General features: G+C 43.3%; 2 protein-coding genes and 1 pseudogene across 2 annotated transcripts in view; 2 read left to right on the top strand and 1 right to left on the bottom strand.

The window, feature by feature from the left end:
• The window catches only part of Cdh1 (cadherin 1), a 58,656-nt gene extending 57,668 nt beyond the window's left edge, over positions 1-988 (top strand). The window contains exon 16 of the mRNA XM_090357380.1: positions 593-988. Within this exon, the coding sequence (XP_090213506.1) occupies positions 593-802 (210 nt within the window). The 3' untranslated portion in view covers positions 803-988. The remainder of the gene's footprint in view (positions 1-592) is intronic.
• A 3,816-nt stretch (positions 989-4,804) lies between these two features.
• Positions 4,805-24,589, top strand: part of Tango6 (transport and golgi organization 6 homolog) — a 148,250-nt gene continuing 128,465 nt past the window's right edge. Inside the window, exons 1-6 of the mRNA XM_090357379.1 lie at positions 4,805-4,940; positions 7,481-8,121; positions 9,976-10,092; positions 12,157-12,301; positions 14,266-14,402; positions 18,170-18,332. Coding sequence (XP_090213505.1) covers positions 4,844-4,940; positions 7,481-8,121; positions 9,976-10,092; positions 12,157-12,301; positions 14,266-14,402; positions 18,170-18,332 — 1,300 coding nt within the window. The 5' untranslated portion in view covers positions 4,805-4,843. The remainder of the gene's footprint in view (positions 4,941-7,480; positions 8,122-9,975; positions 10,093-12,156; positions 12,302-14,265; positions 14,403-18,169; positions 18,333-24,589) is intronic.
• LOC150046944 (SOSS complex subunit B2 pseudogene) lies at positions 20,938-21,299 on the bottom strand (annotated as a pseudogene).

Here is a 24,589-nt window from a genome sequence, read left to right as displayed (position 1 = left end):
GCCAGGTGCTGGTAAGACCTGTAATCCTAGCTACTAAGGGGGCTGAGATCTGAGGATTTCAGTTCAAGACTAGCCTGGGCAGAAAAGTCCATGAGACTCTTGTCTCTACTCTAGTTAAATTGCTGAAAAGCTGAAAGCTGAGCTGTGGCTTCAGCGATAGTATGCCTTCCATGAGCAAAAAAGCTAAAGATAGCACCTAGGCACTGAATTCAAGCCCTAGTACAGGAATTAACCCTTCCAGAGGTTTGGGGGCTGAAATGCAGCCTGTGTGCACCAGTGTATGATCTTCTCATTGTTAGCCTCTTTCCATCCTGCGGGACCCTTTCCCTGGCATGGGGGGAGTCTACATTGATTGCCTACATTTCATTGGTCCTTTTGGTTTGGGGATTTTTCTGCCTATTTGCCCATCACTATGTTCACCCCCCTCCCCCCCCTGCCTTTGCCCATGCCAGTTCATTAAGATGACCCCTGTACACCACTCCAGGTGCTCTGTCCCATTGGGCCCCTTGAGGAGGCATCTGGCCCCAGTTGCATGCAGGTGCAGACAGGCATGCTCTGCCCTGGCTGATCTTCCTGTGTCCCTTTTCTTTAGAACCTGAAGGCGGCCGACAGTGACCCCACGGCTCCCCCTTACGACTCCCTGCTAGTGTTCGACTATGAAGGTAGCGGCTCAGAAGCCGCCAGTCTCAGCTCCCTAAACTCCTCGGAGTCTGACCAGGACCAGGACTACGACTACCTGAACGAGTGGGGCAACCGCTTCAAGAAGCTGGCTGACATGTACGGAGGCGGCGAGGACAACTAGAGGACCTGGGAACATGCATCCCTGTGGCCCCTAGCCCTCGCCATGTGAATGTGGAATGATGGTGGTGGTGGATGGACTTTCAGAGCCATCCCTTGAGGTTTTTCTGGAAGAGACTGGTCTGTGATCCAGTTTTATTTTAGAATTCTCTGCTATTTGTTAGCAAAATCCCCACTTATTCTCTTGAGTCTTTTTTTAAAAAAAACTCTTTACATATGGATTATGTCTTGAAGTTCCCTGGATTTTATTTTCTAAAGAGCAACTCCAGCCTCAGAGGGTTCTGCTAGCAATTTGTAGATTTTCTTGAGATCTTCCTTTATGTTTCAAAGGAAGGAATATCTTTTTGTTGTGTGTATACATTTTGTTCCTTTTCCTCCTTCCTTCCCTATCTTTATGTATTTTTAGACAGGGCCTCCCCTCTCTCTCTCTCTCTCTCTCTCTCTCTCTCTCTCTCTCTCTCTCTCTCTCTCTCTCTCGCTCTCTCTCACACTCTCTTGCTCTCTCTCTGTATGTAGATATAGATATAGATCAATCACAGGCTGGCTTTGGATTCATAAGCCTCCTGCCTCTGCCTCTCCAGTGCTGGGATTATAGGCATATACTACCGTGCCTGGTGAAAAAAATATATGTTTTTAAAACTGTATGCACTAGTGTTCTAAATATCCATTATATTCCTGAATTCTGTCATTCTGCCCCAGATGGGAGTTTCTGGACACAGAAATGACTGGCCCATGTTTTGTCTGGTTGTATCTCAGTTAGTGATGTGTATTTAGACCCCTCATGAATTTTGTTTTCTAAGCATTCACTTGAAATGTCTTTCCTGAGGCAGTAATACGTGTCACTGTGGACGTCCTTGCTTCCACGAAATGAGGCTGGACCACAAATGGTGGTAAGTTTTCAGGTGCCACTGACTATTTCATGTGTCTTTATCATTGACACAAGGTGGTTGTATTCTGAGACTTAGCACAGTGTTCATTGTGCCACTGCCAAAGGAAACAGGAAATGGGAGATGGGTTAGGGGGTGGGACAGGGCACTTGGGCCACTCTGGCTGCTATTTTGTCACCTGGTGCTGAGGATGGTAGAGGTAAACAGCCTCTCTTCCTGAAAATTCTGTCAGAATGTTTCTTCTTTTTGTACTTGAAGCCCAGAATCCTCAAGTGCCTGCTTTTATGGTGTTTGCAGAAAACCTAGCTGCTCTGTACCCAGGTTACCCAATTCCAGGCGTGTGTTAGAAACACAGGGTATCTTTTTCTCCTTAAAAGCAGGGAGAAAACTGCGCTAGCAGGAGTGAGGGGAGGGGTGGGGAGAGAGGAGAGCACAAATTTGAATATTCTTTTCTTTCGAGATGCACATTTTTCAAATTTTGACAGCCATTGGAAGAAAGCAAAAATCATGTCTTCAATCAGTTGTGGGACTCATGTTGCTAATCTGCCCTTTCTACTGTCCCTAAGGGAACGTGGCGTAGAGAATGTAGTTTTTGAGTGTATATGTGTGTAGGTGTGGATAATTTTGTATTTTCTTGGGGAGTGGAAAAGAAAGCTGTTTTCAAGGATGCATTTTTTTAAAAAAATAAAATTTATTAAAGAATTTTCCTAAATCATTGTCCAACTTGTTTGATTTGATTCCATAGGAACTGAAGGAAGATGAAGGAGCTCAGGCATAGAAAAGGAAGCTCCAGGTAGAGATGGCTTTGGCAGAACTTCCAGTCATGTTGCTTGGGTCAGGCAGGGAAACCATACGGACAAGGCCATGGGACTCACACTCTGTCATATAGCCTCAAATCAATTACTGAAAACTAAGAAGTAGTCTTACACTGTTCCCGTAGAGACATTGGTGACCTTAGCAATTTAGGGGCCATTTGGCAGTTTCTGCTACTGTCATCAAGCTCACACCAAGGAATCAAGGATGTCATTTCATTACCCTGCAGTACACAATCCCTCAAGGGTGATCTAGCTTCAAATGCCACAGTGCTGGTGCTGAGCATTCATCTCTTCTTGGCTGTGCAAATAATTTTTTTTTTTTTTGTCCTGGGGCTTGAACTCAGGGCCTGGGCACTGTCCTTAGACACTTTTTGCTCAAGGCTAGTGCTCTGCCACTTGAGCCACAGTGACACTTCTGGCTTTTTCTGTGTATGTGGTACTGAGGAATTGAACTCCAGGGCTTTGCGTATGCTAGGTGAGCGCTCTACCATTAGGCTACTCTCCTGAGACTCTCTCTCTCTCTCTCTCTCTCTCTCTCTCTCTCTCTCTCTCTCTCTCTCTCATTTGTTTTTGTGGGTCATGGAGCTTGAACTCTGGGCCTGGGTGCTGTCCCTGAGCTCTTCAGCTCAAGGCTACCACCCTACCCTTGAGCCACAGCCCTACTACCCATTTTCTAGTGATTAATTGGAGCTAAGCGACTCATGGCTTTGTAGTGCCCAAGCTGGCTTTGAACCTCGATCCTCAGATCTCAGCATCTTGAGTAGCTAGGATTACAGGTGTGAGCCACTGTACCTGGCTTCCTTTTTCTTTTGATAATTACTACGGTAAACATAAAATTTACTTTCTATGTATGTGGTACCAGGAATCGAACCCTAGTCTTCATACATGCTGTGTGTGTGTGTGTGTGTGTGTGTGTGTGTGTGTGTCTGTGCATGTGCGTGTGTGTGTGTATATAGCAATCCTCAGAGCTCAGTAGCTAGGATTACAGGGGTGAGCCACTGTGCCTGGCATCCATTTTAACTTTTTGTTTTGTTTTTTTGTTTTTTGTTTTTTTGCCAGTCCTGGGCTTGAGCTCAGGGCCTGAGCACTGTCCTTGGACTTTCTCAAGGCTAGAGCTCTACCACTTGAGCCTCAGCACGACTTCCGGCTTTTTTCTATGTATGTGTGCCGAGGAATCGAACCCAGGTCTTCATGCATGCTAGGCAAGTACTCTACCACTAGGCCAAACTCTTGGCCCCCATTTTAACTTTTTTTTTTTTTTGCCAGTCCTGGGCTTGAACTCAGGGCTTGAGCACTGTCCTTGGACTTTCTCAAGACTAGAGCTCTACCACTTGAGCCTCAGCACCACTTCCAGCTTTTTTCTATGTATGTGGTACCCAGGAATCGAACCTGGGTCTTCGTGCATGGTAGGCAAGCACTTTAACCACTAGGCCAAACTCCCCCCCCCCCCCCATTTTAACTTTTAAAAAACATTTTTATTGTTATTATAGAAAGGTGATATATAGCTGGGTGCGGTGGCTTATGCCTGTAATCCTAGCTACTCTGGAGGCTGAGATCTGAAGATCAAGGTTCAAAGCCAGCTCGGGCACAAATGGACCTGAGACTCTTATCTCCAATTAACCATTAGAAAATAGGAAGTGGGGCTTGGCTCAAGGGTAGGGTGGTAGCCTTGAGCTGAAGAGCTCAGGGACAGGACTCAGGCCCATTCAAGCCCCATGACCCACCAAAAAAAAAAAAAATGTCCATAGAGTGGTTAGGCTGCGGGAAGCCTGACGATGTTTCCTTCATCAGACACAAGACTATTCAGGTAACAGCTTTAAGGGCTCATAGAAGGAGGAACAGATTGACAGATTGGCAATACATCTGTTGAATATCCACACTTCAGTAGAAGTATATACATCTTTTTATGTTTAGGCATCCAAATATTTTTATATTGAAATGTACACAATTTATGATAAACTATATTTCATCCTTCACCGTTTCCTTCTTCCTTTTTGGGGGTGTGGGGGTTAATGGCCCAGGCTGGCCTCAAACTCATGATCCCCCCTGCTTCTAGGATTTACAGCCCGCTGGCCACTCCACCTAATTATTTGATCTTTTACATATCAATGAATCACAGTGAGTTCCTGAACCTGTGAATGTAGGTACTTGTGTTTTGATCAAGGCAAGAAAGCAAAAGAAATGGGACTTCTGCGAAGGGGGCGGGACCGACCAAGCGGCCCCGCCCACACCGTAGGCCCCGCCCCCAGCATGCCAGGCGCTTCCGGCCACACTCAACATGGCGGCAGCGCGTGTGCACTAAGACGCCTGAAGAGGTCGCCAGCGGCACGTTCCGCTCCCGTCATGGCCGCTCCGGTAGAGGATGTGGGCAGAGGCGCTGTGGAGACGTGCGGTCTGGAGGAGATTTTGGAAGCTTTAAAGCTGCTGCTGAGCCCAGGAGGTGAGAAGACGCATCTCGGTGCCGGGCTGGACCTGGGCCTCTGTGGGCCGCCGCCAGTTTCCCGGGGTTGTCCCGGCTCCCTCACAGTGTGCGCGCTGCGGGCCCTCCCCGGACCCTTCTCCCCGTGGCTGGGGGATTTGGTCCTTTCCTGTGCTCCAGGAAAGATGGCACCTACTTGGTACTTATAGTAGCCCCGAGCGCATCTCCGTGCTGTTCCCGATGCTCTCGCGCCCCTGAGAGCCGGGAGCGCGCGGAACCGGCTGCCAACGGGGTGAGGCGCCGGGAAGTGTAATGCGAGCTCCCTGCCGCTTGGGGGCGCGAAGGTAACGTGGATGCAGCGCCAAACGCCAAAGGGCTGGAGAGGAAGCAAGGGACCCTTGAGGGCTGAATTTGGGAGCCTTGAGCAGAGGGTTACAGTCACTTTTAATCTGTGTTGAATTAACAAGAGCTTGACATCCAGGTTGACATCTGGAGGGTCCTTGGGAGCGGTTTGAGACTACCCGCCCAGGATTGTATAGTCAAATTGGGCCACAACAGTGAACTGCAACCCCATTCTGCCAACTCCTCCTGTTAGACGCTGGCGGATGGTCCCGTATAGAGCTTGTGATGTTACCTGGAGCTTTTGGGAAAAGACATAAGAAATAGACCTTGGTCAAAATTGGAGTGTATATATTTGCGAGGAAGGCGCCTGTAACATAAGCAAGGTAAAGGCATGTGAAAGACTGACTCAGTGTTCTTAGTCGCAAGTGCAAACATGACACCATACTGTTGATGGTGAAGTTAATAATAATAGTGAATGCGTGCCTAGTTTCAATCTCCATGGTATATTCTGAATATGGATATCATTTGATTTTCACAACAGTTCAATGAGATAGACTTTATATTCCACATTGCAGGTGAATGAACTAAGGCTCAGGTAGATATATACTGGAAATGAATGGCTCAATGAAAACCAGTTAGTGGCAGCTCTAGGAGTTTCCTTCACTGAGAGCATAGTAAATAGATGACATTACACCAATTAAGAGTCCAAAAGTGCTGGTCACCAATGGCTCACGTCTTTCATCCTACCTATTCAGAAGGCTGAGATCTGAGAATCATGGTTTGAAGCCAACTGGAGTAGGAGAGTCTATGAGACTTGTAAACATTTTTAAGTGTTTTATTTTTGGTCAGCTGTGGGGCTTGAACTCAGGGCATGGGTGCTGTCCATGAATCGCTATGTGAAACTTCCAGCTTTTTCTGAGTAGTTTATAGGAGATAAGAATCTCATGGACTTGGGGCCAGGAGTTTGGCCTAATGGTAGAGTGCTTGCCTAGCATGCACTAAGACCTGGGTTTGATTCCTTGATACCACAAGCTTAGAAAAAGCCGGAAGTGGTATTGTGGCTCAAGTAGTAGAACTCTAGCCTTGAGAAAGCCCAAGGACTGTGCTCAGGCCCTGAGTTCAAGCCCTGGAACTGGCAAAAAAAGAAAAGAAAAGAATCTCATGGACTTTACTGCCTGGGCTGGCTTTGAGGCATGATCTCTGCCTGTTGAGGTGCTTGAGTCTTTTTGCTCAAGTCTAGTGCTCTACCATTTTGAGCCGCAGCACCACTCCTAGTTTTCTGATGGTTAACTGAAGATAGAGTCCATGGACTTTCTTGCCCTGAATTCAGGTCCCAGGTACTTTCTCTGAGCTTTTTTGCTCAAGTCACAGCTTTACTTCCGGCTTTTTTGGTGGTCTCATAGAGTTTCCTCTCAGTGAGCCACAATCTCCGGATCTCAGCTCCCTGAGTAGTTACGATTATAGGTGTGAGTCACCTGCTCTTGGTTCTAATGATTTTAAAATAACAATGCGGTCACTTTTTTCTTTACATAGAACTTTTAATATTCTCTATAGCAAAGATTAGAAAAAGAAGAACAATGGAAGTGCTTTAACATTACTTAGAAGTTATTACTAGCATTCTGGCAACATTGTTTTTCCTTCTTATTGTATGTGCAAAATGAAGTTTTATAACCTTAAGATAACTTTTTTTTTGCATGCTAGGCAAACATCCTACCACTAGGCCAAACTCCTGGCACCCGTAAAGGTTTTATTTATTTTATTTTTTTTATTTTGGTGAGTGTATGCCAGTACTGGGCTCAAACTCAGTGCTTTGTGATCTTATGATCTTACTGGACTGTTTTTCTCGAGAATGGCACTCTACCACTTGAGTCACACCGCCTCTTCCCAGTTTTTTTTTTTTTTTTAAGTTTTTGGGCTCGAGATGTGACTCAGTGTCAGAGTACTTGTGTATGAGTGAGATCCTGGACTCAATCTTCAGTGTTATTTTAGAAAGGAAAGAAAAAAAAAAAGGGACAGAAGGAAGGAAGAAAAAGCTTCATCTAGTAAAGAAAGAAAGGAAGGAAGAAGGGCTTCATTTCCCTAAAAGCCTGATGTTTTATCTATTTTCCGTTCCCTTTCCTCCAGTGCCCTGACTGGAGTGGGCCAGAAATTTTATATGAAGGGAAGTATGGCTTGTTTTTATTGTTTGTAATCTCTTTCCTTCTTTTTTTGCTCTAAAGGCTCAGGCTCAAGTTCACTACAGATCACAAAACACGATGTCTTGTTGGCTGCTTTCAAATCTAATCTGACTACCTTGGAGAACAAGTTTCTGAAGGGTGCACAGTGGACAAAACTGAAGCTTCTAAGAGATACGGTGGCCAGTAAGGCAGAGTGGCCACAAACCTCTGAGGACATCACTTGGAGTTTTACTGCTCAGACCTTATTGTTGCTGCTGTGCTTGAAGGAAACCATGATCCGCCTTGTAGCTGGTTTCAACCCTGGTAAACCCAATCCTCGGACTGCAGAAGCTGCCCCAGCCCTAAGCCCTGATACACTTAGCATCTCCCAGCAGAAAGTCGTCCAGTCTGCTTTGCAATTTGTAGTCACCTTGGGTGTCTGTCCCTATCTCATCCCTGGTGTTGGCGTGCCTTTAAAATGCAGGACTGAGTTTGGTGCGGTGGTTCAAGATGTGGTGTGTCCCGATACCTATCCACATACAGCTTGGAGACTGTATACCAGCTGCAGGATCCTCTTAGACATTGCTCAGCATGCATCCTTGGGGAGCTTGGTTTTCTGCCGCCACTTTGGGGATATTGCCGCAGGTCTGTGCCAGTTGGGGTTCTGCCCAACCAAAAGAAAACCACCAACCTCTGATGAAGAGGTAAACATTCATTGAGCAATTGGGAGAAAGGAAGGAAAGGGGAAGAGGAAGGAAGGAAACAAGGAAGAAAGGGAGAGGGTGTGTGTATATTTGTCTGTGGTTGCTATAAATGCCAACTCTTGGGCCTGAAATGTGGCCTAACATGCATGAAGCTGCAGGCCTTCAACTTGCTTGCCTCTCTTCCTCCATCTTCCCTTTCCCTTCCCCTCTCCTTTCCCCCTCCCTTTTCCCTTCCCTTCCCTCCTTCCCCTCTCCTTTCCTCCTCCCTTTCCTCCCTCCCCTTCCCCTCTCCCTTCCCCTTTCCCCTTGCTCCCTCCCTCTTCTTTCCCCTCCCTTCCTTCCTTCCTTCCTTCCTTCCTTCCTTCCTTCCTTCCTTCCTTCCTTCCTTCCTTCCTTTTGTCCTGGGTATTTAACTTGGTCCTGTTGGTCCTGAGTATTTAACTTGGCCTGGGTGCTCCTATCCCTTAGATTTTTTGTTTTTTCCCAGTCCTGGGGTTTGAACTCAGCGCCTGAGGACTCTTCTTGCACTTGCACTTTTTCCTGAAGGCTAGTGCTCTACCACTTGAGCTACAGCACCATTTGCGGCTTTACTATGTTGTGGTACCAAGGAATTGAACCCCTGTGTTGGTGCATGGTAGGCAAGCACTCTACCACTAGGCAAAACTCCCGGCCCTCCCTGAACTTTTTTTTTTTTTTTACTATATTTTTTATTGTAATTAATAGAAGGGTTACATGATATTTGCCAGATAAATGGTGCCTTAATTCCCACACATTGATACCCTTTCACATGTCATGGTCTCCATTTCCCTTCCCCCCTCTCCCACCCCTCATCTTGCTTTTCCCCGTTCTCTATCCAATTTCAGATAACCAAATACAATTATATCCGATATATCAGATAACAAAGTGAGATAGTGTAACAATATGAGATAACCAAGGGACAGTAGAAGTGATGAGAGATAACATAGTACCTTAAGAACAACAATGATTAATTATATGGCTTATATTTACATCATATTTTAAATGACAAGTTTAACAAACAATTGCCTCCCTGAACTTTTTTGCTGAAGGCTACCACTTCTTTTTTTTTTTTTTTTTTAAACTGTATTTTTTTTTTTTGTCTTTTTTGGCACTGGGGATTGAACCCAGGACATTGCACTTGTTTGGCAAGTGCTTTGCCACTGAGCTACATCCCAGCCCCTGCCACTTTACTTTGTGAGCTATAGTTCCACTTCTTTTTTGGTGATTAATTGGCAGTAAGAATCTCACTTTCCATCCATTCTGGCTTTGAACTATGATCCTCAGATCTCAGCCTCTTGAGATCAGATTACAGGTATGAACCACTAAACACCTGTCCTATTTTCTCTTTTCAAAAGTACTTTTAGCCTGACGGGATGGCTCATGCCTGTATTCGCAGTTTAAAGCCAGCCTGAGCACTAAAAACCAGGAGACTTATCTCCATTTAACCACTAGAAAACCAGAAGTGGCTCTGAGTCTCAAGGGGTAGGTTGGTATCCTTGAGCTGAAGAGCTTAGGGATAGCACCCAGGCCCAGGGGTCAGGCAGTAGCCTTGTGCTGAAGAGCTCAGGGACAGAGCCCAGGCCAGCCCAGAGTCCAAGCCCCATGACCAAGAGCAACAACAACAAAATTAATCATATACTTGCCTTGGTAGGTTATTGTAAAATTAAGGAAAATGTATGGGACATATTTATACCAGTTCCTTATTAGAGTCTGTTTTCTGCTCCTATTAGCATAACCCATGTTATTCTTCCCTTACCTGTGTTAGCTCTTGTGAAATGTTACATTTCATCCCTGCCTGGTTTGTGTTCCACTAAAGCCCAGTTGATATTTTTTTAGGTTTTACCAGAAGAGGAAAGAGCCTTTGCTCGGGGAGCCTTGAGAGACATGTTGGATCAAGTGTATCAACCATTAGTGGTCCGGGAATTACTTGTTCTCCAGGGAGGCTCTCCTCAGGTACTGAGGCCTTAAACTCTTCTGGAGGGATTGTCTTCTCCTGGAAATAGGATTCTTCCCTATTTAACCATCTGGTCAAATCTTACTTCATCTTTTAGCCATTAGATAGTATTTAATTTTTATATTTTTATTGTTACTATAAAGGTGATGTGCAGATGAATTACAGATACATAAGTCAGGTAATATTTACATTTTTTGACAATATTACCCCTTTTCTCTCTCTCCCAGTTTTCCCCTTCTGTCTCCACCTACAAATTAGATGGCATTTATAAAACAATAATTTAAATGTAAAAGAGTTTTACCAGGTGCCAGTGGCTCACACCTGTAATCCTAGCTACTCAGGGGCTAAGATCTGAAGATTGTGGTTTGAAGCCAGCCTGGTCAGGAAAGTCTGTGAGACTTTTTTTTTGGTCCTGGGCCTTGAACTTAGGGCCTGAGCACTATCCTTGGGCTTTCTCAAGGCTAATGCCTTACCACTTGAGCCACAGCACCACTTTCAGTTTTTTTCCTATGTATGTGGTACTGAGGAATCAAACCCGGGTCTTCATGCATGCTAGGCAAGCACTCTACAACTAGGCCAAATCCTGGCCTCTCTGTGAGATTCTTATATCTAATTAATCACAGAAAAAGCTGGAAGTAGTGCTATAGTTCAAGTGGTAGAGTGCTAGCCTTGAGCAAAAGGAACCCAGAGACAGCACCTAGGCCCAGAGTTCAGGTCCCAGAACTGCCGCCCCCCCCAAAAAAAAAAAACAAAACTTTTTTCTTTGCTGGAATAGTAGACAGTTTTCACAAAAATATTATGTTCAATTTTTTTAAGGCTTATGGAGGTTTTATATGAAGTGTATGTGTGTGTGTGTCTTTTGATTATTATTATTATTTTTGTCCGTAGTGGGACTTGAACTCATGGCCTGAGTAATTGGAATTACAGGTGTGTATCACCATATCTGGCCTCTGCTCTGTTGTTGAGACAGGGTTTCACTTTGTAACTCAGAAGTGCCATTCATTATGTAACCCACAAGTTTTGATTCTAAATTTGTGATCCTCCTTCCTCTCTCTTCTGAGTGCTTGAACTCCCCACATGTTCCATACCTGGATGAGTGGTAGATTTTTTTATTTTTATTTTTTGGTGGGGGAGTTAGTATTGGAGTTTGAAGTTGGCCTCACTTTTAAGGGCAGGTGCTCTACCACATGAGCCATGTACCTTTCCCTATTTGCTTTTTCAAGAAGAGATATTGCTGGTGCTGGAGATGGAACTCAGGTCCCTGCACGTGCTAAGTTCATGCTCTATCACTGACCTACATCCCCAGTCCCCAAATGTTTTTTTTTTTTTCCTTTGGTGCCAGTCCTGGGGCTTGAACTCAGGGTCTAACCACTGTGCTTGGGCTTTCTGAAGGCTAGAGCTCTACCACATGAGCCACAGCACCACTTCTGGCTTTTCTGTGTATGTATGTGGTACCAAGGAATTGAACCTGGGTCTTGGATCATAGTAGGCAAGCACTCTACCACTAGGCCAAACTCTCGGTCCCCCTTAAATGTCTTTGTTTGTTTTGTTTTGTTTTTCTAGTCATGGGGCTTGAACTCAGGGCCTGAACACTGTCCTTGGGCGTTCTCAAGGATAGAGCTCTACCACTTGAGCCAGAGCACCACTTTCTGGCTTTTTCTATAGATAATGCTAGACAAGCACTCCACCACTAGGCCAAACTCCTGGTCCCAAAATGTTTTTTTGTTTTGTTTTGTTTTGTCAGTCATGGGACTTGAACTCTGGGCCTGGGCACTGTCCCTAAGCTCTTCAGCTCAAGGCTATTGCCCTACCCCTTGAGCCACAGCCATTTTCTAATAGTTAATTGGAGATAAGAGTTTCTTGTTTTTTTAGTGCCAGGGTTGGTTTTGAACCACAATCCTCAGATCTCAGCTTCCTGAGTAGCTAGGATAACAGGCCTGAGCCTCCATGCACAGCAAAAATGTTCTTTTGAAGTCTGTATATACATAGCTAATCATCAGTCTGACAGTGTCTCTGGTCATAACTGTTCCATTGCCACTCAATTCAATCTTCCTTTTTTTTAGCAGTCCTTCCCCAATGTGAAGACACAGCCCAGGTGTCGGGCCCCAGCTTGGCTTCGGCGTCTGTGCGGGGAGCTGCTCTCTGAAAGGTTAATGAGGCCCAATGGTGTGCAGGCAGTAGTCCGGGGCATCTTGGAAGGAGCAGGTGGTAAGAGATAACGTGTTTCTGTTACTGTTGTGTCTATTTTCTTTGAGTCAGAGACATAGGTGAATCACTGGGCTTCAGTTTTTATGTAAAAACTGACAATGGCTGGAAGTATACCTTAGTGGTAGAATGCTTGTATACCTTGCATGAAGCCTCAGGATCAATCTATAGCACTGGAAAAATTAAATAAATGCTAGACTTTACCCAGAGCATGCAGTTTGGAGAGCCCTTGGGAGCTCAGCGTGGTGGCTCACGCCTGTAATACTAGCTATTCTGGAGGCTGAGATCTGAAGGATCAAGGTTCAAAGCCAGCTTGGCACAAAAGGATTTGAGACTCTTATCTCCAGTTAACTTCTAGAAAACAAGAAGTGGGGCTTGGCTAAAGGATAGGATGGTAGCCTTGACCTGAAGAGTTCAGGGACAACGCACAGGCCCAGGGATAGGGCAGTAGCCTTGAGTTGTAGAGCTCCAGGATAGCGCCCAGGCTGAGTTCAAGCCCCATGACACCCCCCCCCCCCAAAAAAAATGATGGATGGGGGTTTGGCCCAGTGGTAAGAGTGCTTGCTTAGCATGCAAGAAGTCCTGGGTTTGATTCCTTGGTACCACATACATAGAAAAAGCTGGAAGTGGTGCTGTGACTCAAATAGTAGAGCACTAGGCCTTGAGAAAGTCCAGGGACAGTACTCAGGCCCTGCATTCAAGGGAAAAAAAAAAAAAAAGAGATCTTTATTTTGCTATCAGTTTCCCTGTATTTGTGCATGTAGGTATGTGTTATTTATTCATATGTTGATAACTAGGTAACATTTCTTAGGCCTACCAGCACAGCAAGGGATAAGTTTTTGTTTGTGTTTTGTTTTTGTTTTTGCTGGGCCTGCCTGTAGCTTGAATTCTGGGCATGGGCATTGTCCTAAAGCCTCTTTTTGCTCCAGGCTAGTGTTTTATCATTTTGAGCCACCAGGACCCTTTTTGCTTTCTCTGAGTAGTTTATTGGAGATAACAGTCTCACTGATTTTCCTACTCAGGCTGGCTTTAAGCTGTGATCCTCAGATCTCAGTCTCTTGAGTAGCTAGAAGAGTAATTCTTTTTAGCTTTTTGTTTGTTTATTTTGCTTTGTGTCTCATCTCTCCTTCCTCCAATACTATTCTTCAACTGAGGGCTTTGCTTCCTTGCTCAGTAGTTTTGTTTTGTTTTTTCCTTTTTCTCAAGGCTTGTGATCTGCCACTGGAGCCACTCTTCCATTGCATTTTTTTTTTTTCTGGTTTATTGGAGACAAGGGTCTTGATATCCTGTGTATTAGCAGATCTTCCATTCTGCCCAAATGGGAATACCAGCTCTTCTCACTTTATGAACTTTTCCACCAACTCCTTTCTGTTGCTTCTTTCCTCAGCCTGGGGTATTTTCTTTACAGAAATCCATAAATCATATTCTAGTAAGACTTTGTGGCAGGAAGTGGCACTGTGGCTCAAGTGGTAGAGCACTAGCCTTGAGCACAAAGAGGCTTAGGGACAGCACCTAGGCCATGACCAAGCCCCAGGACTGGCAGAAACAAATAACAACTACAAACAACAAAAAACCCCAATGTAAATAAAAAAAACCAAAAAGTTAGGTAAACGTGGTCCTTATTACCTTATTTCTCCTGAACTACAGTTTAAAGCAGTTTATACAAAGAAGGAGCCATGGTGATGATGATGATGATGACGACAATAGTAAAATGCTGAGAAGCTATATTTGAATAATATCACATGAATAACATCCTTGTAATGTTTTATGCTATTTTTTTCTCTGAACTTTCAAGAAACCAGCATCAAAAGGAAAGCACAGAGGGTAGCTTTATTTTGTAAAGCAAGTAATTCATTTCCAATAAAGCAAAGAAGCATTCTTCACCCTACATTTGAAGTTAGATTTCTTACTTGGGACCTGATATAGGGAGCAGCATGAGCGTTTGACATCTCTCTCCATTGTGACAGCGGGGGCAGCTGGAGGGAGTGATGCTGAGGTGACAGCTGCTGATTGGAAGAAATGCGATTTGACTGCAAAGATTTTGGCCTCCTGTCCCCAGCAGTCCCTTTCACCAGAGAGTTACTACAAGCACATCTGCCCCCAGGTAAATCATCTGATTTATATTGACAGTTATTTACTTACAGTCTGCTTATTTACAGAAAGAAAACTCTGAATGTGTCTCTAAAATTGAAGTAAGAGCACTACAAACTTTTTATTTATTTGTTCGGGTAAGAACCTCCTTAACTAAATAATAATCTTTGGAGGACATCATTGTAACTGTTAGGGTGGGGATAGACCTCATGGTGGAGCACAGCCAAGTGGTGGAGCCCTTGCCTAGTGTGCATGGGGCTCTGGGTCTCATCCCTACCCTATGTAATCATAATAAGTGACCAGTCCAGCTTGCTCTCAGAGCCAGGAGAGAAAGTTTTATCTTGCATCTGCTTTTAGTTTTCCAGGGTTCCCCGCCCCCCCTTGGTCATGGGGCTTGAACTCTGGGCCTGAACACTGTCCTGGAGCTCTTTAGCTCAAGGCTACTGGTCTACCACTTGATCCACAGTGCCACTTCTGGCTTTTTCTGTTTATGTGGTACTGAGGAGTTGAACCCAGGGCTTCATGCAGGCCAGGCAAGCACTATACCACTAAGACACATTCCCAGCACTGCTTTTAGTGTTTAAAGTAGATATTTAACAAATAAGGTACGTTAACAATTTAAAAAGCATGAGTAAATTGAAAAGAGTATTTCTACCATCTCCATTCTCCCTTCTCATACAGGTAGTTATTGTTACCTGCATTTTTCAGATATAATCTATATATTATTCATGTGTAATTATATGTAGATATAAAGCACATGTTGGGGATGGATTTCTGGATTTGAAATTACTGGCTCAAAGAATATGTACATTTAGCTTTTTTTTTATTGTCAGGACAATGTATAGAGCGGTTACAGTTACATTAATCAGGTAGTAGGTGCATTACTTCTCACACATTGATACCCCTTCTCATGTTTTTGTCCCCATTTCCTTTCTCTACAGTTAGCTTTAAAAAAAAAAAGTTAATTTGTAGTAGGGTATAGAGATGCACATCTATAATTCCTGCACTCAGAGACATTGGGTAAATGCCAGTGGCTTAAGCCTATCGTCCTAGCTTCTCAAGAGGCTGAAATCTGAGGACCACAGGTGGAAGCTAGCCCAGGCATGGAAGTTGCTGAGACTCTTAATTACGCAGAGAAAAGCTGGAATTGGAGCTCTAATTCAAGTGGTAGAGCACTATCCTTGACTGAAAAAGATAAGAAACAGTATCCTGGTTACAGTTCAAGCCCCAGTATCAGCAAAAAAGAAAAAGAAAACGTAGAAGGAAGAGACATGAAGATTACAAGTCTAATCAAGCCTTTCTTGTCAAATACAAAGGAAGAAAAGAAGTTATAGTGCTTTGTTATGTTGCCTATGTTAAGTACTGGTGGCTGCTGTCCTCCTGCCTTAGGCCTTCTGAGTAGCTAGGACTATAGGTGCATGTTGCTGCACACAGACTACATTATTATTATTTTTTTTTTTTGTCGGTCCTGGGACTTGAACTCTGGGCTTAGGCACTGTCCTTAAGCTCTTCAGCTCAAGGCTACCACCACCCTACCCCTGGATCCACAGCACCACTTCCGGTTTTTCTGGTGATTAATTGGAGAGAAGAGTCTCTGGGGGCTGGAGTTTGGCCTAGTGGTAGAGTGCTTGCCTAGCATGCACTAAGACCTGGGTTCAATTCCTTGGTACCACAAGCATAGAAAAAAAACTGGAAGTGATGCTGAGGCTCAAGTGGTAGAGCTATAGCCTTGAGAAAGTCCAAGGACAGTGCTCAGGCCCTGAGCTCAAGCCCAGGACTGGCAAAAAAAAAAAAAAAAAGAAGAGTTTGTGACTTTTTAGTGCCCAGCTGACTTTGAACTGAGATCCTCAGATCTCAGCCTCCTGAGTAGCTAGGGTTATAGGAGTTAGCCACCACACCTGGCTATTTTTTTTTTTTTGTAAATACGTGTTTATACTTTGCTAATCAGATAGGTGAAAAAAAATTTTTTTTCCTCACTGTGTGCTCCCTATAAAAATAAATGGAAAACAAGCCTTTTGGAGTGTGGTCCTAAGATTGTTCCATGGTTACACTAATCTCTAGAGATCTCATGGGTGGGCATGTGTGGAAAGAAAGCATCACAATGTAGTTATCTTGTTTTGGAAACACTAAATTTATTACTTGGAATGACAAGTAAATATTTTCCAAAACTTGTAGCTATAGTTTCTGTAATTCAAAACTGATACAATCAGGCTTGCTGAGCTTCTCTTTAGTGATGCCAAACACTGTTATCAGGCAGAATATTCTCTTGTCTGCAAAAAGCAGTCACTTTCCCTCCCTAATGCTTCAGGAAATTGCATGTCATCCTTGTGCAAGACTCACCTTCAAGCCAGCAATCAGAAGTGACAATAAAATAATACATAATTACTGAGGAGAATGAAGAACATGGAAAAGACTCTTATGGACTGGGCATGTGGTACAAATGTTAGAATGCTTGCCTAGGAAACTTGAAGCCCTGTATTCAAACCTGAGTATTTCCCCTTACTCCCAAAATAAAACATCCAACAAATCTTGTCTACTTCCTGATACACAGGAGACAAATATTTAGATCTAGCCTGGAGGGGGAAAAATTATCAAGGCCCCTTTTCAAATAAGCTGGGCATGGTACTACATGCCTGTAATCTCTAGGATTATAGAGAATTGTGGTCTAAGGTCATCTCTGAGCAAAAGACAATATTTGAAAAATAAACTATGTTGCTTAGGCTGGCCTGAGTTCATAAATTTAACCGATCTTTTTACCTCTGCTTCTCATCAATAGGACAGTGGGTATAAGCTACTATACCAGCTTGACTATAACATTTTTTGAAGAAATTATGACTGTATGCAAAAGTTTCAACAGTACACAGAACTGACTGTTAGCTTGGCATGATGTTAGCTGTGTTCTCCTATAATCTCAGGTCTGGCTGGGGAGGCTGAGCCAGGAGGATTGTGAGTTTGTAACTCACAATCCTTTAACTGAGTAGTAGGTGTGGTCTCAAGTTTTTTTAAAAAATGAAATAGGCAGGAAAAAAAAAAAACTTTTTAAAAATAAACCAAAAGCTGAGCGAGATGGCTCATGCCTGTAATCCTAATAACTCAGGAAGCTGAGATCTCAGGATCACGGTTCCAAGCCAGTTTGGGCTCTAAAGACTGTGAGACTCTTTTCTCCAATTAACTACTAGAAAACCAGAATTGGGAAAGCGTTAGCCTTGAGCTTAAGAGCTCAGAGACAGCGCCCAGGCCCAGCGTCAAGCCCCATGACCTGACCGACAAAAACAAAACAAAACAAACAAAAAAACACCAAAACTATTTACAGTGAAAATATTTATAGAGGAGATTTGTTTCTTTCTACAATGAACATGCATTTTATAAATATAATTATTTGATAAAAATATAAGCCTAATTCCTAACCCTTTGGTCCTGGGTGACTAAACACATTTGTTGAGCTTGTATTATTGTAGTAATTTTATTGATTTTGTCTTCAAGAAATAGATACTTTTTTGTGTGTGTGCATCCTGGGGCTTGAACTCTGGGCCTGGGTACCGCCCTACCCCTGGAACCACAGCCCCATTTCCCATTTTCTAGTGATTAATTGGTGATAAGAATCTCAAGGTCTTTTGTGCCCAAACTGGCTTTGAACCTTGATCCTCGGATCACAGCCTCCTGAGTAGTTAGGATTACAGGCCTGAGCCATGTGGCCAGCTAAAAAGTAGATACTTTTTAATCTGTATTGGCAGAGTGCCTGATATTTGCCTCATGTACTCTTTTTTTTTTTTTTGGTAGATTCTGGATCTGTTTCATTTTCGAGATAAACTGACAGAGCGGCAATTTCAAAGAGTTGCTACTACCACATTCTTAACTCTCTTGAGAGAACACCCAGAACTAACAGCAAAGTATTTGCTTCTACCAATGTTAGCTGCTTTGCACCGATGCATGGATTCAGCAGGTAAGGACGAAGGCCAGGTGCCTACCCTGAAGGGGCTACCATTAGTGAAATGATCCTGTGGCATTTCAGAGTCTTCATTCCTCTCTTTCCTCTCCTGCTCCCCCCCACCCCCATAATTTTTGTTTGAAAAAAAATTCATTTCCAAGCTGGGCATGGTGGCTCACTCCTGTAATCCTAGCTACTCAGTAGGCTGATTTGAGGATCATGGTTCACACCCAGCCTGGGCAAGAAAATCCATGAGACTTTTATCTCCAGTTAACCATCAGACAACCAGAAGAGGTGCTGTGGCTCAAGTGGTAGAGTGGTAGCCGTGAGCTGAAGAGGTTAGGCACAGCACCCGGGCCCAAAGTTCAAGCCCCATGACCAACATAAACAAACCTTTGAGCCCAATATGATTGTGCATACCTGTAATCCCAGCAATCAGAAGGTTAACACAAGAGAATCATGAACTTGAAACTAGCTGGGAGTAAATAGCTAGTTTGAGGCCAGTCTGGGAATGTAACTAGACTCTCAATAAAACTACCAGCAACAAGAAAAAAAAGCTGTATCATTGTTAGAACTAGCACAGCCAGGTGCTGGTTGCTCATATCTGTAATCCTAGCTAGTCAGGAGGCTGAGACCTGGTTTGAAGCCAGCCAGGCAGAAAAGTCCATGAGATTTTTCTCTCCAGTTAAGTACCAAAAACTGTAGAAGTAGAACTGTAGCTCAAGTTAAGAGTGCTAGCTTTGAGCACAAAAGCTCAGGAGCAGCACTCAGGCCCTGACTTTAAGCCCCAGGATTTAAAATAAAAGCCTTCCAGCTTGTTCTCTGAGCCACAAAATAAAACTAAAACTTTATGTTATTCATTATCTCTTCTTTCTATGTACATTTAAAATTTGATATTAAATAAATGAGGTAAATTAACATGGTAACAATTTTCTTTTTTTGGTGGTGGAGTATAATACTAGAGTTTGAAGTCAGGGCCTCACTTGGTAGCCAGCTGCTGTACCACTTAAGCTATGTACCTTACCCTATTTGATTTTTTTTTTTTTTTTTTTTTGTCAGTTGTGGAGCTTGAACTCTGGGCCTGATTGTTGTCCTTGATCTCTTCAGCTTAAGGTTAGCATCCCACCACTTGAACCACAGTGACATTTCCGGTTTTCTGGTGGTTAATTGGAGATAAGAGTCTTACAGACTTTTGTGCCTGGGCTGGCTCTGAACCTTAATCCTCAGATCTTAGCCTCCTGAGTAGCTAGGATTACAGATATGAGCCACTGGTACTCAGCTACCCTATTTGATTTTTTTTTTTTAATATTAATACAAGTTTTATTCAAAAGAAGAGGCGAAACTTTAACAAAGGAAAAAAGTTACTAGCTATCCACCCATATAGTAAAAAGTAAAAGTGGGTTTCATTTGTAACCTATAAATAAAGTCCATGTTAACATTTTTTAATAAAGCTGCAACCCACTCTTGAGAGTCATGTAAGTTTGCTTATAATGTCAATCTATTCCAAAATTAGGACACATACACACAACTGAAATAAAGGGAAGTACCTAGCACTTTCACTGAAGGCTGTTAACTACCAGGGCAACTTAAGACTGCTAATTGCTACATGGATTCAATTTAAATCACCTTCATTATATCTACTTACACTTTTTTTAATAATCAGTGTTTATGATTTTACAACTCCTCCAAACTACATTTTAATATTTTACATGGTAGTTTCAAAACTAAATACTTAAGGCCTTAGTTTTAAATTTTCCCCCAACATAATAAGTAGTTTTAAAAACAAATGTTAAAAGTACCACATTACAGAAAGCACAGAAAATGTACTTTTTTACAAAATAATTACTTTTATTCCATAATTACGATAAATTTGGAGGGGGGGCAACTCAAGAATTCTAGATGATTCAGTGCTTGGGAAAATCTTAATAGCAGTCAATATAGTCAGTTATTCCTGGAGTCAAAATGGCTGTTAGCATTGATCAAATTTCTCATTTTTGGTGGTTGTTGCTTTAGCTGGTAAACAGCTGGATTTAAAACAATATATCCCATTAAACTTTATGCCAAATATTACAAAAACATATACAGAAGATAGACTCACAGAGGCTATAAAGCTTAATATCTCAAGTAACTCATCCTTAAAATGGATACAGATTTTTAAAAGAGGATATCCAAGAGCCGGGAGTTTGGCCTAGTGGTTAAAGTGCTTGCCTAGCATGCATGAAGACCCAGGTTCGATTCCTCGGTACCACATACATAGAAAAAAGCCGGAAGTGGTGCTGAGGCTCAAGTGGTAGAGCTCTAGCCTTGAGAAAATCCAAGGACAGTGCTCAGGCCCTGAGCTCAAGCCCAGGACTGGCAAAAAAAAAAAAAAAAGAGGATATCCAATAGTTTTTGCTCTAAGTAAATGCCCCTACGACTCAAAGAGCTCTTACTCTTCAATAGGATACTTGAGTAGCTTAACAGTTTTGCTATAAAAATCAACCACTTGTCTTAACAAACCAAAAATGTAAAAGAAAACTAATAAAGGTCATACGTTTCACAGCTAACAATAAATAAAAGTGCAATATGTGTTCAAGTAGGTCATGTAGTTCAAAAACTACATGTGACTATTTGGCATAAGTCATCTTTTAAAGGCCCTCCAAGGATCCCTGCCATTACTCATTGTGGTCATGACTGTGTGATTATTAGCTGCTCCTAATAGCTGTGGATAGGTCAGTCCCCGGCCATTGCTTCTACCAGAATATGAAATTTGGCATCCCCTTGATTCGGGGCCAGTTTGAACACCATTTCCACTGGTCCAGATGCACCTGTACTGGTATTACTATTTTTCAGCTCATTATTTACCCCTTGGTTCTGCTGTTCTCCATAATCTGGGTTGGGTTCACTGAAATTTGGCACTTCTGAATAAACCATACAAAATTCCCCAATTTTTTGAAGTTCACCACCTCTTCCAGTATAAAGTGTCAGACACCCTTTCCACATAGATGCATATCCTCGGGTCAACCGTATGATATCCCCGGGCTGGATGAGACTGCCGACCTCATCCCACACGGAGATGGTGATGCTGCCCGTTTTATTGGCCACTTTGCACGACCTCACTTCATGGCCATCTTTGGTCTTGGTCACGCGCTGGGCGCGCGTCCTGTCGGACACAGGCTCCGAGGGAGACGGGCGGTGACGGCGAACCTGGAGCACAGAACGCGTCCCCAAGAAGCCCCTTATTTGATTTTTATTTTTTATTTTTATTTTTTTTTTGCCAGTTCTTGGGCTTGAACTGAGGGCCTGGACACTGTCCTTAGGCTTTCTCAAGGCTAGAGCTCTACCACTTGAGCCACAGTACCACTTCCAGCTTTTTCTAGGTATGTGGTACCAAGGAATCGAACCTTGGTCTTGGTGCATGCTAGCAAGCACTGTACCACTAGGCCAAACTCCCAGCCCTCTATTTGATTTTCTTTTTTTTTTTTTTGCCAGTCCTGGGCTTGGGCTCGGGGCCTGAGCACTGTCCCTGGATTTTCTCAAGGCTAGGGCTCTACCACTTGAGCCTCAGCACCACTTCTGGCTTTTTGCTATGTATGTGGTACCAAGGAATCGAACCCGGGTCTTCGTGCATGCTAGGCAGGCACTCTACCACTAGGCCAAACTCCCAGCTCCCTCTATTTGATTTTTAAAGGAAAGCTGTTGCTGGTGCTAAGGATGGAACTCAGGGCCCTGCACATGCTAAGTACATGGTCTACCACCGAGCTATATCTCCAAAAACATTGCTCTTTTGAAGTCTGTACATACATGGCTAATCAGTGTTTCACAGGCACTCAATTCAGTCTTCCCTTCCTTTCAGCCACAGTAACAATTTTGAAAGCACAAAAGAGTACATTGAAAAGTGAGTCTTCCTTCTATCCATGTTCTCCAGTCTCACAGACAGTCACTGTTAACACTTACATTGTTCTGATATAATGTATATATTGTTTGTGTATAGCTATTTGTGATCACCAGCAGATGCTGTAAGTGTACTTGGTGGTAGAGCCACTTGTGTAGCATGTGGGAGTCCCAGGGTTTAGCCCACAACATATTAATAAATAGATCTTTTATTTTTAAATCTTCTACACATTTCATGAATTTTTCTGTCAAGTTGCGCATCTCACCATTGTGCTGGCTGGTAGTGAGGTCACAGATGTTTGTATCTGCAAAAGAGTATCAGAACTTTTGCAGAGTAGATGTCAGTGATTAAAAGAAGAGGGCAGAAGTTGAATGGAGAACTCTTAAGAAATGACGGGCTGGGAGTTTAGCCTAGTGGTAGAGTGCTTGCCTAGCATGCACGAAGATCTGGGTTCAATTCCTCAGTACCACATACATAGAAAAAAGCCAGAAATGGTGCTGTGGCTCAAGTGGTAGAACTCTAGTCTTGAGAAAGCCCAAGAACTCAAGGACAGTGCCCAAACCCTGAGTTCAAGGCCCAGGACTGGCAAAAAAAAATAAAATAAAATTTAAAAAATGAAGAAATGTCACCTGACTTGGATTGTTGGTAGTGTAGTAGATAATGCAAATGAGAAAATATGGATATCAGTAATGGTGCTGAAATGTTTTCAAGAATTGGACTCTGATGTCAACTTTCAAGAATTCCTTTTTCTATTTGTCCCCAATACTAGCTTATAGAGAGAAAGATAAATAATGAATACTTTAAAAATGATGGCTCACTGCTGGGAGTTTGGCCTGGTGGTAGCGTGCTTGCCTAGCATGCATGAAGACCTGAGTTTGATTCCTCAGTACCACATACATAGAAAAAAGCCAGGAGTGATGCTGTGGCTCAAGTGGTAGAGCTCAAGCCTTGAGAAAACCCAAGGGCAGTGCTCAGGCCCTGAGCCCAAGCTCAGGACTGGCAAAAAAAAAAAAAAAAGAAAAAGATGGCTCTTGCCTCTAATCTTTGCTACTATAATCTTTGCTACATAAAAGACTGTGATTTGAGAGACAAAGCCAGCCTGGGCAGGAGAGTGCATGAGACTCTATCTCCAGTTAACTACCAGAAAATTGATAGTGGCACTGTGGCTCAAAGTGGTAGAGTGTTAGCCATGAGCAAAAACAACTCAAGGACAATGCCCAGGTCTAGGTTCAAACCCCATGACAAAACAACCCAAATAACCTCTGTTTTGCCTTCCTGCCTTCCTTCCTTCCTTCCTTCCTTTCTTTCATCATGGTGCTTGAACTCAGCCTGGGGCGCGCTGTCCCTGAGCTCTTTAGCTCAAGGCTACCACCCTACCCCTGGGACTGGACATTGCCCCTGAACATTGCCCCTGAGCTCTTCAGGTCAAGGCTTCTGCCCTACCCTTGACCCAAACCCCACTTTGTTTTCTAGAGGTTAATTGGAGATAAGAGTCTCAGGTCCTTTTGTGCCCAAGCTGGCTTTGAACCTTGATCCTCAGGTTTCAGGCTCCTAAGTAGCTAGGATTGCAGTTGTGAGCCACTTCTGCTGTTTTATTGCTTTTTTCTTTTTTTATTTTCGTGGGGCTTGAACTCTGGGCCTGGGTGCTTTGCCTGAGCTCTTCAGCTCAAGGCTACTACCCCACTCCTTGAGCCACAGTGCCACTTCTGCTTTTCTAGTGGTTAATTGGAGGTAAGAATCTCAAGGTCTTTAGTGCCCAGGCTGGCTTTGAACTGTGATCCTCAGATCTCAGCCTCCTGAGTATCTAGGAGCCCAGCTTTGTTGTTTTTCTTTCTGAGACAGTATTACTGTATTGCTCAAGTTTGTCTTGAACTCTTAATCCTCCTGCCTCAGCCTCCCCAGTTCTGGGATTATAGGCATGTGCCTCTGTGCTTAGCTTATTTTAAAACATTTTAAAAGGGAAATTTTCAGACACATACTTGCAGACACTAGTGTGCCTGTCACCTACACACAACCATCAAATCTGTCATTTTCACTTTATTTTATTCACAGTTTTTTATTCAGTAAATTTAAAATTATGAGTAATATAGTAGGTTAATTGACAATGTTTCTTCTTGTATAATGATTCATAAAATAACCTTACCCTTTTTCTGCATGTGTGCTAGGACCTCGTAGTCTCTCAGCTTCTTCCTTATAGCTGTTGCTCTACCAGTTGAGCTACCTCTCCAGTTCAGCTTGTTAATTAGAATCTTGTTTAGTTTGTTAATTAGAGTTAGAGTCTTTCTTGGACTGGCTTTGAGTCATGATGATTCTCAGATCTCACCTCCTGAGTAGCTAGGATTGTCGGTGTTAACCAGTGGCACTGGCACCATGTGTGATTCAGTGGTATCACAGATTC

The sequence above is a fragment of the Megascapheus bottae genome, chromosome 24 (genome assembly GCF_031878675.1).
Source record: "Megascapheus bottae isolate mThoBot1 chromosome 24, mThoBot2.hap1, whole genome shotgun sequence".
Lineage (NCBI taxonomy): Eukaryota > Metazoa > Chordata > Mammalia > Rodentia > Geomyidae > Megascapheus > Megascapheus bottae.
Note: the sequence above shows the minus strand (reverse complement) of the source record. Positions and strands in the feature narration are given on the sequence as shown.